Source organism: Sinohyriopsis cumingii, chromosome 2, assembly GCF_028554795.1.
Source record: "Sinohyriopsis cumingii isolate HCF-2022 chromosome 2, ASM2855479v2, whole genome shotgun sequence".
Taxonomy (NCBI): domain Eukaryota; kingdom Metazoa; phylum Mollusca; class Bivalvia; order Unionida; family Unionidae; genus Sinohyriopsis; species Sinohyriopsis cumingii.
In genome coordinates, this window is record NC_142962.1 from 56,329,737 (window position 1) to 56,342,976 (window position 13,240).

At 36.5% G+C, this 13,240-nt stretch overlaps 1 protein-coding gene across 1 annotated transcript in view; it reads left to right on the forward strand.

Annotated features, from left to right (window-relative positions):
- Positions 1-78: 78 nt before the first annotated feature.
- Positions 79-13,240, forward strand: part of LOC149804912 (stress-induced-phosphoprotein 1-like) — a 46,879-nt gene continuing 33,717 nt past the window's right edge. Inside the window, exons 1-3 of the mRNA XM_089945839.1 lie at positions 79-211; positions 9,882-10,008; positions 10,471-10,573. Of these exons, the coding sequence (XP_089801965.1) occupies positions 170-211; positions 9,882-10,008; positions 10,471-10,573 (272 nt within the window). The 5' untranslated portion in view covers positions 79-169. The remainder of the gene's footprint in view (positions 212-9,881; positions 10,009-10,470; positions 10,574-13,240) is intronic.

Genomic DNA, 13,240 nt, shown 5'->3' on the forward strand with positions numbered 1-13,240 from the left:
AACTACAATCAAGAGTTATATTAGACTGATCAAGCAAGCCAAGAAAATAAAAAAATAATGGGTCACATGTTTGGAACTAATTGTTTCCCGTTAGATACAGACGCCAGATTGCAGTGACGCTTACCGAGGGTAATAAAAATAAGGGAGGTTACTTCCTTTGGTCAGTTTCATGTGCTCGAATATTCTTCGAAACATGGCGGATGCAAAGAAGGTATGTACGACTTATTTTCTTGGTAATACATCTTGCGCATCGGTCTGAATTGACTCGTATTAAAAGTTCATTTATTTTCAAGTTGCATCTCGTTTAGGTCTATCGGAATGAGGTTTCCTAGCCAGAGTTGCCAAGTATATGTTTACCGGCGCCAGCAGCCTTCCATTATCATTAGTCGCACAACACCCTTGTCTCTCTTTTCGGTTTCTTTATTGGTTGCAGTTGATTATGATACAGTAGCTTAGTATATATGAAGCACGACATTGAAGAGATTGAAAGTTGTTGTGTCTATAAAATATTTCCGAGAACAGGACTACAGTAAGTAGCCATAGGCAACCGGTAAGTTCACACTTTCAAGTTCCATAGCGCCAATAGACCTATGTTTTAAGAAATGCGAAATCACTATGCCCATGGTATTTAAAGAACTGAAGATTCTGGATTTATGTGTGCGCTGACAGTAATATGCATAAAACTAGTATCTTGGCTAAGGTTGCAAGGCTTAGTCGTTTCGTTTCAAAACCAGTTTGACCCAAGTCCATTCACAGTAGAGGGGCTCGTATATAGTTGCTTACAGTTTAACTGTCAGTCATACTTATACTGGTAGTTAAACTGAAAGGAACACTAAGATTCTAATCTCCGAAGTGACTCTAATCCCCTGTGATTCACAGGGGCTCGTTAGAGAATAAATTAAGAGTATCGGCCAGTGGAAGGGTCCAACCGTAGTCCTACATTATAAGACATAGCACTTGCTGTTTTTGTTTAAGTGCTATGTTTTACTGTCCAACCCATTGGAAGCTACTGGCGAGCATTCTAACATACCCACATAGGTTGAGCAAGAGATTCAAACCAACGCAGACAGAGGTGAGATGGAAGTGATCGATAAAGAAAAGTGCACTTTACAACACTCATCAACCTTTGGCCCCAATCCAGTTGTTATGAATATTTTACATATGTTTGGAAATGTCCTATTCAGAACTTACCTTCTGTCAGTGGTTAAATCCAAGATAATCTGAATGGTAACCACGGTTTTTGTCCTGGTACTTGTTAAATCTTTGAAATCAGCCAACAAGTGTAAAATTTTCATGAATATGTTTCATTTCATCACATTTCACTGCACTGTCATTGTTTCGTTTGTTTTGCCATTAATTTACTGTTGCATGGCAAGTTGTTGCTGTAATTATCATGTAAGCAACATGTAAGAACTGCTTGTAGGTGCTACATATGTGGTACAGGGATCATGCCTTGAACAAAGTCCTCTTGGTGTTTAATCGTTAAGTGTGCATGTCATTTATTTCCCACTGCACACGTCATAGAAAACTTATGAGTTATATTATTAACAGTTAACAACTACTTGCCTTAAAATCAGTGGTACGGATATAAACATCCTTTGACAAGACATTTTTTTTGACAGTTGACACTCGTGCACTGCAGATGCTAGGTTAGGGCCTGAAAGTTGGTGAATCGCAGATAATTACAAATATTACAATTTAAATGCAGCTAGAAGTTAAAATATAAATAGTTGTTCCTTATTTTTCAAAAATTCCTTTAAATAATTAATATTCACATTATCACAGTTGTGCTAGAAAATGTGAGACTGGCCTTGATATTGACCTTAAGATGGAAATGTCACAATAGATGAAAGAAACTGGACTTCTGTGTAATAGAAAACACTAAATAAAGGTGCTGATATATGTACTGTGGTGCAGTTGGACTGTATAAAACTTGAAGAACACATTGCATTATCAGCAAAACACAACTTCTTTCCCATTTTCTCTCTGTCTCTCTTAATCTTTTGGACTTGCTTCTTCACAAGTAGCTTTGAAAGTTGAGCTTGCACAAGCTGACTTTGAGCTTGTCCCAGAAGTCGGTCAAGAGGATTTGTAAATCCCTGCAGTTATACATAATTAGACAGAGAAATGCTTATGCAGAATTAAGTTATGGCCATATCTGTCTCACTTATTCTCATTTATTCAGCTTGCTCCATAAATAAGAAACAATCCTTGCTACGAGGTCATGACTGTCAAAAATTATTGACTGTTGAGTTATCAGTTTTGACTCATGAGATTTTCATTTTTGTCTCCTGAGATTATGGCATCAGGAGTTAAATGGCTCCCCAGTTTTGAATCATTTCAGTGCTCAATTTTTTTCAGGAGACTTGAACAAAAAAAAAAATTGCAAGCCTTGATTCCAATTTCATGTGGCAAAAAGTGCCCCTTTTTTAAACTGCAGTCGACTCCACTTAACTGCACACTCTGGATAACTGCACATAGTCACGCCGGTCCCATTTTTTCTCAATGCTTTTCAATGGGAACAATCTTTGGATAACTGCACTTCGCTTAAATGCACACTCCGGATAATAGCACGATAAATTTTCTGCCCTTGGTACATTATTCATTACAATTTTACTCCGGTTAACTGCACAATGTATAGTCAGGATCAATTATTGCCAGTCCACTGCTGTAGTGCTTCAAATAAGCCGACAATTAAGCTGGTAAATGCAACTTTGTAACTGATTGACATGTAAAGGACGCCATAGGTGGTAGATACATGTATATTCCCGGCCACCAGGGAGCAATAGCGTGGGAACAATCATTACAGCATGGGAAACCTTACTCTAAACCGTGATTTTAACCAGGGGGTAATCATCGGAAGTTCAACCTTGAATTTATGAGCATTTATTTTACAGTCTAAAATGACTAGTTGCAAGGGTAAATCCCTGACATTAGCTCAAAGGTTTGAGGTCATAAAATGCATTGAGAACATCACAGTGTGATTTTGCAAATCCTCAAGAACAAGGAGAACATCATTGAAGACTGGCAAAATAACAGCAATCCTTCTCAGAAACGCAAACGAGGTGGCAAGTCTGAAGAAGTTGAAGAAGCGCTGTTACAATGGTTCGCTCAAGCTCGCAGTCGACAGATTCCGATAAGTGGACCCCTGTTGCTTAAAAAACTAATCAATTGGCAAATGGTTTGGGTTTGCATGATTTCAAACCAACAAATGGATGGCTGGAAAGATAGAAAATGCGCAACAGAATTCAATTTAAACAACAACACGGCGAAAAACAGGATGCAGACGACTTTGGAGCTGAACGATGGGTAATTGATGTTCTGCCCGAAATCCTTAAAGATTACCAACCAAAAGACATCTTCAATGCCGATGAAACTGGGTTGTACTGGCGGGCGTTACCTGATGTGACTTTGTCTTTCAAAGGAGCAGAAGCACCGGGATGTAAGATTGCCAAAGATCGTTTAACAATTTTGCTTGCATGCAATATGGATGGTGGCAAAAAATTGGATGCCTTGGTGATTGGCAAAAGCAAATCCCCGTGATGTTTTAAGAATTTGAAAAAGCTGCCAGTACAGTACGAGGCAAACAAAAACGCCTGGATGACAACAGAAATTTGGAAGAGATGGTTGAAGCGCGTTGACAATCAAATGCGTTTGCAAAAGAGAAGCATCATTATGCTGTACGACAATTGTGCAGCTCATGGCGATGGCATCAGACTGTCAGATGTTAAGATTGTTTTCCTTCCTCCAAACACAACTTCACTGATTCAACCAATGGATCAAGGAATTATAGCGAATTTCAAGAAGTTCTATAGATCGCTTGTTATTCGAAAACTGCTGTCAGACATTGATGGATCAGCTCCCAAAGAAAAAGCGTCCAACCAGACAAGGAAGCTGACAGTTTTAGATGCACTTCATATGATTAGAAATGCCTCGAGCAATGTAACACAGTCAACCATAGCAAAGTGCTATAGGCGGGCCAGTTTTTCGGTGCCTTCTGATGGCGAGTCCCTTGATGACCCCACCAATATCGGCGAAACCCCATTCGAAACGCCACACGACATGAATGTAGAAGAATTCGAACAATATGTTGCAATAGATGATGGTCTTCAGACGGAAGGTGAAATAGACGACTCAACCATCATTGCAACTCTTACAGAGACAAAACAAGACAAAAATGACGAAAGAAGTGATGACGACCATGCAGTAGATGACCAGGTTTCATCTAAAGTCGCTATACAGTCACTCCAGAATTTACGCAGATTCATGGAACAGAGAGAATGTGAGCTTTTTGAACCGTTTTACAAAATAGATTCGGCAATTCACCAACTTATTAGTAAAACTTGTGTGCAGACATCAATTGCAGATTTCTTTCGGAAATCATAAATTTCGTTGTGTTTGATTCAACAATATGACGTTAGTGCTGTTCATTGTAGACTCTTGTTTCATTTAAGTAAACGTTGAAAGAGTGGATTTTAATCATCTTTATAAGTTATTCTTCACCTATATTTGTGCCGTGCTGATTTAAAGCTGTACTGTACCGTACTTCGGTTAACTGCACACTCCGTTTAACTGCACAGTCTCGTGATGGGCCCAAGGCTGTGCAGTTAACCGGAGTCGACTGTATAATTTGTCATATAATGTTGGAATTGGTATGCTTTAAATACAAACATGAACACTTAGGCGTAATCATTTTGGTTTATTCACCAAATCATGTCTACCACTAGGCAGCAGGCTGTATATTTGCACAGTAATAAAAAAAAAAGCAATAAAATGTTTTTGTCATTTTTGTTATCATCTTTTTAATTCCACTCAAACCAATCTGAGAACATTCTTAGAATGGCAACTGCTCCTTAAGAATAGCTGGAGTACTTTCCTTATTAGCTATGTACAGCAGCTGTATATGACCTATTTCTTAGGAAGCAGACAGGTTTCTTAATGCCTCACATATTCATTTCATTGATAAGCTAACTAGTTATTGAACCAGTCTGTACTTTGAAAGAAATTATTGCCAGATTTCAAGTGAAATGCTTTACAGTATGAGTTGTGGATCTTATCTGATGGAAAATGTTAGAACAGATGAATCTTTTCAAACTGGTCAGATCAAGAAAAAAAAAATCAACACAGTTTTAAAAACTTTAAATGAACAATATGAGGATAATGTATTACATCACTGATCATTACAGAATTCCAGATTGCCCTCATTCAGCGAAAGTTACACATGTAGACTAGGTAAAGTGAGTAATGGATATAAATAATTTTTCAGTATATTTTTGTGTTTGTATTCTAATTCTAATCCATATGGATTTTGCCCATTGAGAGTAGAATTTTGACCAGGTACAGAACCAGTTCAGTTGTAACAATGTATCTTCATCATGCTGTAAATTGTAATTCTTGTTTGTAATATATTCCTTACACTTTTTATGCCCAAATTACGCATTTTTGTCACTTGTAATAGCAATAATTACGCTTATGACTCTCGTTGGAAGTTGGCATATATGATAAATAAACAAAACTGTTTTCTGGTCAGTCATTTTTTTTATCTCACTTTAGCCAAAGGCCAGCAGAGTTTTAATTAAAAACTTGTCATGGACAACTTTGGATCCTTTATTACTTTTGGAACCTTAAAAAAATCATTACGCATTTTTGACCTAAATTAGCCAGATTAAAACAAGTTATGCTTATTCTCATCAGTCAGTCACACATTGCACCAGTCACAACATCTGGAACAGTTTGGTCCACAGTAGTCTGGTTCTTGATGATTTTTATACTGCGTAGATAGAATGAGGAATAATACAGATTTTTTAGTTCAGTTTTCCTTCATCTTCTAATTTGCAAAAGTGGTAGATTTGAGTTGTAAACATATATCATTTTATGTGGTACAGTGGAACCCTGCTATAATGTGATAATTGGGGTTAAAATAATTGGTTCGCATTAATATCTGGGTCGCATTAATGCAGAGTTTTAGTGTTTTACTTTTCTTTCAGAGAACAACTCATTGGCACACATTCCTGTATTCATGTCTAATGTAAATGATGAATAGGGCATCAACATGGTTTACTATCGTGCCATCGTGGCATGCATCCATAATGCATGTAATTTCATTGAAAAATTGCACACAGATTTACAATATTCAATACTTTTGCCCCAGATAATTGTATCTGAATTCAGCATCTAATATAAGCATGAACAGAGTATGAACACCATTTACTTGCTGTCTGATATCGTACCATCGGGGCTTGCAGTTAATCCATAATACATGTAATTTCATTGCAAAAATTGCATACATATTTAAACTATTCAATAATTTTGTCACAGATCATTATGTGTCTGAATTCAATGGGAAAAATTAACAGCAAAAATAGGTTAAGAAAGATGAAGCACAGGTACGGTTCATTAGGTTCCAGGGTCTATGAATGGTGTCTGCACAAATTTCATACTGCTAAAATTTTCTCATATGCGTTTCCATGTACTTTTATCCATTGCAAAAGTCCAATAATTGACGCTTGTACACCTATTCATTTGAACGACTACAGCAAGAATAATTAACAATCTACATATGCTTTCAGCGTGCATATAACTTTTACTTTAGATTTTGGGAATATTGAAAGAAACGTGTGAAAACTACAATACTAATCATTGCGCAAAATACAGAGAACGACTTGCATTTGTGAACTTACTTGCTTTTCCATAACGGTAAAATATTTTTATAAAAAAATAGGAAATTAATATTGAGTTCATAAACAAACACCATACACATGTAAAACCCAAGAACTAAGCGCAGTAGGCCTGCAGTGGTCATAAGTCACTTTAATACATTATTTTAAAGCTGAACGCATGTACAATTTCATACCCTTTTAATTTCCAGCTAATAAAGTGAACATTATTTACTGGGGTCAACTGATTGTGTCTGATAACACCGCCAAGCCCAGCAAACATGTTGGTGGCTTTTATTTTTTTGGGGATATTTATTAAACTGAGAGAATCTTTTATCAACCACCGCATTGTTTGCTGCTTGGTTGTGTATGCAGTTAAGAAGAAACACGTTTGCTATTGTTTGAGCAACAACTGTATACAGAATTAATTGAAGACAATCACAAAGGCAACTTACTGGCTTTACTCATGGATCAGTAATAAGTAACATTTCCGATAATGTTTATTTTGGCAGACTCTTCAAGAACCTGGTGATATTGTTAAATTTCAGAAGCTACGCCACGATCATATTGTATTAAAATTCATACGCGAACTATTCCCGTATAAGGTGTAATAAACATTTTACACACTATTTCTCGTACTTAAAAAAATATTTTTCCCGTAACGAGAAAAATACACATGTATTTAAAATTTCAGGAACCATGCCACGATCTTATTAAATTCGAATTCATTCGCGATCTCTTCCCCATAATGATAATGAATTTTTGTTACACTATTTAATGTACTTTGAACAAAAAAATATTTTATCGTGTGTATGAATATATGAAATTTCAGGAGCCACATCACAACTGCGTTATATCCAAATTCATGTTATAGTGTGGCATGTTATAGCAGGGTTGCACTGTACACAGTATTTAAGAATGCTATTTTTGTCTTACACCCATAGAATCGACCGCTCCAGTAGCATTGTGGTAAGAGCATCCACCATGGGTGCAGGAGGTCATGGATTCGATCCCTGGCCAAGTCATACCAAAGACTTACAAAAATGGTACTAACATCTGCCTCGCTTGGCGCTCAGCATTAAGAGGTTAGTGTTAGGATTGGTCAGCCTGGTGTCAGGATAATGTGACATGCTTTTTTTCCCTACACCCAATGGGCACTCCATTTTCAATACAAGAGGGACAGAGTTTTAAATTAGAGAGACCCCAGGAGTCGAGCTATCATATTGTTTGTATTACTCCTGTTGAAAACTCTGTTCTCTGATCTGATGACTTTAAGAAGCCAACATTCTGTTGAATGTGTAATATTGTATAAGCATTTGTGATTGTTTAGCAAATAAACAATGCCTTTTGTCATTTTATCAGTTTGCAGATCTATGAACATTAGAGTTTTGAGTGAATAAATTAAGTCCTCCCATTCCAGTGTGTGTTTCTAACCATCCGTTTTTTATTGCTAACTCTAATACCCACCCCACCTCACCTAAAAAGTTTCCTGAAATTGGTTTTGTGCATCAAATTGAACTGGTTTAGCCCAGTACTTGAAATGCCTTTTACACTATAAATAAAGTTTAAATTTTGAAAATTGATTTTTTTTAAAACAAAAATTCCCAAAATTTTTTTGTGCATTTCACTGCATCTAATTGAGTTGGTTTAGCCTAGTACTTGAAGAGCTTAGTACATTATATATACTAATTGTTATAATATATATGTTCATTTTAATACCTGTGCAATAGGAAAGACATCTCTTTTTTTGGATAACACATTCATGGTAAGAATGATTTTGATTTTCTGTACTTGGGCAAAATTGAGTATTTTCAGTAGTATTCAACTTATCCAGGGAGGGATAAAAATTAATCTTTTTTAAAAAAACCTGGATTTTTGGATGTTGATATGCTTGATTCAGGGGAAAGATGCACATCACAAACTTGAACTGTTCCGCATGTGGATAGACTTCAAGAGAGCTTTGGACTGCAACATTGTAGTTTATCATGAGGGAATTGAACATAGGGAAACCAACTCATAACTAGAACTAGACAGGACTTAGAAAGTGCAGTCCTCATAATTAGTACATTGTTAGAGTTGAGGAGTGATTCTCAACAACACTGGGGATGCACCAAGGCTGCTCTCCCCAGTTTAATTTTACTTATAACTAGAGAACATCGTGACAGGCCCTAGAATACCATGAAGACATCACATATTGCAAACCTCCATTCTGCAAATGACATCAGTGGACTCGCAGGTACAGAAACTGAAAAGAGCTGAAAATGAACTTGGACAGAGCTTCCTCAAAGTTTGGGATGGTGAAAGTGCTATGAAAGTCATGAGCAAATAGGTCATTCATTTTAGAGAATTTACATCTCCATCAGAGATGAGAAAGTGGAGGTTGTACACTCTACATGCCTCAGATCTGCCATTACAGATAATGGGAGTTCAACAGTAGAGGGTTCAGTTCAGAATCATCCTGGCTGTAGCTAACCTTGCTAATCTCAAATATGTTAAAAGACAAAAGCATCACTACCAGGAAGAGAGACTGCTGAGAGCACAGGTACTGTTTGTTCTTCAATATGTAAGTGAAATATGGACTTGAAACAGAAACACTTAAAGGAGTGGAATATCCCTTGAAGTCCATTGCTAAAGCAGCATTGATCTTGTGCATACACTACATGACCACAAAACAAATGAAGTGATCAGCATCATCCAGTTTGCCATTGTTGACCATGAGGTCCTAACGGTCTGGTAGAGTAGAAAGTTTCATTGGATTTGTCATGTCAAACAATCATCAGGAATGTTCAGTACCATCCTTCAAAGCATTGTAGATAGAAGAAAAAAACTGGCGACACCATCTCAGATGCATCATGCTATGGACAAGCATGACGAAAAATGAATTGCAGGTGGCAAAAGACTGCAGTCTCAATAAAACTCTTTGTCATTAGGACAGCAGAATTGTTGCCTTAAATATCTCAGTGATCATGGGTAGATGAGGTGTTCCTGTGCGAGTGTGTGTATGTTTATGTGTTCATGCTGTAATGCATTGCCTTTCACATATTTAGGGTTTAAAGAAAGAACGTTTGAACATTATTATTGCTGATACACACTCTGTTGTTGACCATCTTTTAAATTGGGTTTACCGCTGTTGGTTTAGTGGAATCTGTGACCAAATAATTGTATGAAATATGGGAACATTAATTTCTTTCTTAAAGAATTCTACATATAGATTTTTGCTTGCAGGCTGTAGTAGAAAAGGAAAAAGGAAATGATGCCTACAAGGCAAAGAAGTTTGATGAAGCTTTACAGCACTATGAAGAAGCTTGTAAATTGGACCCAACCAACATGACTTTTCTAAATAATAAAGCAGGTATTGTATATTGTGTCCTTATCTCCCATAGTTTGCATTAAGAATATTATAACCACAGAATCCCTGGAATGTTTGCTGCATTATTGTTTCATTAAACCTTTATTTTAAAACACTTTTTTGTTGTTGTTTTTTTTCTTCTCCATGTTAATGCTAAGATAATCAAAGTTCCGAAAATTGCAGTAAATTTTATTATGCAATTGTGGAATTATGCCAAATTCACAAATCTACATGAATTGTTTATAATAAGTAAAATGATGGTAATAGTGCATGAAAGGAATGTACATTTTACATTCCAGGAGTGAGTGTCATGTTTATGTTCTGTTCATTTAAATTTCTTAAACCTTACATTAGCATTGTTTTCAATCATTCCTTCAAAAGAAAACTGCAAGGTGATAAAATCGGATTGACGGAAAAAAAATCTTTGAATGCCAGAATCATTGATCTCAACATTTCTGTTTTCAGCTGTTTATTTTGAGCAAGAAGAGTATGATAAATGTATAGCAGAGTGTGATCGGGCCATTGAGTTAGGCCGGGAACATAGAGCTGATTTTACTAATATTGCAAAGTAAGTATACCTTCCAGTGTATGCAGAAATAGCATAGGGTGACGGCACTAGATTTGATGTTGTTGTTGTGGGGTTTAATGCCATTTTTCAGCACATGATAGGCTATGCATGGCGGCCAGTATTAATGGTAGAGTAAAACCCTGGGAAGAACCACCGACCCACGAGAAGCTACTGGCAAGCTTTCTCACATACCCACATTGGCCGAATCCTAGACTCGAACTCACACAGACAGAGGTAAGATGGCAGTGATCCGTAATGGAGAGCGCTTTAGGCCACTTGGGGCCCCCTAGATTTGATGAAGAATATGCAAATGAAAAATCAGGCACAAGCATGTCTCTACTGACGGTGTAAACAACATAATTTAGACCTTTCTATTTTAACTAAAGTTGAAATGTTAATTTTTAAACCATTATGAGTCAATCAAGTTTTACAATAGGATCAAATTAATCAAATCTGGGATGCCCATTTTTGTAATAAAGTTTTCAGTTTAAAAATAAAATAAAAGACCACTACCTCCATAAGTCATGCACAGCAGGGTTCAGAAACATTGACTGCACTGCACTATAAGTGATGGCACAAGTTACTGACGGACGTAGATAACTAATAAATGGACAAAAATTTACGGAGGAGGCAAATGTATTGGGGAGATAGCATGTTATATTGTTTATAATCATGTTGAAGTGTGAATAAATATCTATATGATGTTTTAATGTGCTTTTCTTCATAAATTACCTTTTTTCAGGGTAAACTATATTCAAGAGATCATTATAAACATCAACTTTGTTTTCTGTATACTCAGTGTGTACCACTAAACTCATTGTGTGGTTCATCCCTGCCTTTTGTTTGAATTAGATACAGTCTTGTTGATCGTTCAAAATTAAAATAAATTTCTCTTTTCAAAAAAGATTATTCATTTTGAGAAACAAAGTCAAAACTTGTTTTATATTTTCATTCTTCTGTTACTAGATATATTGATTGATTGATTTAGCTATGGTAGAATGTTAACATTAAATTCACAAAGTTTAATCAATACCAAACATGAATTTAATGGGTCTCCAGGGTTCATACAGTCTTTGAAGGTCGTTGACAGTTTGGGATCAATGAGATAGCATTTTCAAGGCCTTGAAAGTTTGGGAAAATCAAGCTGATTACCCTGAGGTCTTTAAAAGTCTTTGAAAATTAAAATAAACCCAAACATTTTAATTTCTTTCCATTATCACAAAAAAATAATTGTCCAAGGTTGTTAGATTTGGATGTAGTCGAGTTTTTCTGGTTTCTTTTGAAGATCCATACAGTTTCATTTCTTCATTAAACAATATTGTAGTATTTTGCATACGTTGTTTTCTCATATAACATAACCTGTATACAAAATATGAGTGAAAAAAGTCTCGGAAATCTATGTTTGTGGTCTTTGAAAGCTTGGGAAGTCTTTGAATTCATCATTCAGAATTCAGTATGAACCCTGGTCTAGGAATAAAAAATGCAAATGAGAACTCAATAATGTTTGCAGTTTGTGACACACTTGACAAATATCACTTAACATTTCATGATCTGATTCACCAAGCATATCTCTCCCAACAGCAAATTTTGTTTTATTCCAAGTTAGCACTGGATTCTTCAAAGCCATCCATGACTTGCCAAGATATAGTCATTATTCATATTTAGTACCATTCTCTATGCCTTGGCCATGAGAATTGTTCCAGAGATAAGGACACCTTGTTCATGTTGCTGTGTGAACCAGGTGTACATGGCATAATCTTATTTTGTATCATTTGCAGTCTGTGCCCATTTTCATTTGAACCCATAATCAGAATTAACATCATGACAGTAATCCCAAAATTTCTGCACATCCTTGAGCCAACTTCTGATTGTTGACTTGGCAGTATTGAGTGCTTCACCATTATGAACCCTATAAATGATACAAAGCTTTTCATTCATTGAGTACTCCTTTCGCTTAACTCATATTTACAGAGTGGGAATCAGCAAATTACTTATTCTGATATGTGGGAGGTCCTGAATGAAAATGATGCCAATCTGGCTTTACATAAGACAGACAGTTTGAAATGGTCAAATCAACAGGGCTTCTTATTATGTCTGGTTGGTCCTAAATGAAAATGGTCCCCAGCAGACATTCAGTATGGCTACCATAAATGTATTGAAAATGTATCTAGTACACCTCTTCCTTGATAACTTGCGCACACCGGGGTCCACAAACATAGACTGCACTATACACCAGGGCACGAGTTACTGAGAGACCTCCAAATATTTAAAAAATTCGCTTTGGCTATACTTCGAGAAAACTGTCAGGAGGGTAGGGAGCTGGGCTGTTTAATGACTGAATCCTTGTTTTACAATCACGTCAATAATAATTGTTAATAACGCGCTTTTTCTATTGAAGTTATTCATTATTCTGTAAAAATAACATTTATTTTCAAAATGTCCAACATGTGAAAGATCTTTCCAACTGGTTTCAATGGGGCCCCGAGTGGCCGAGTGGTCTAAAGCGCTCACCGTTACGGATCACTGCCATCTCACCTCTGTCTGCGTGGGTTCGAGTCTCGGATTCGGCCAATGTGGATATGTGAGAAAGCTTGCCAGTAGCTTCTCGAGGGTCGGTGGTTCTTTCCGGGGATTTCCCGGTTTCTTCCTCCACCATTAATACTGGCC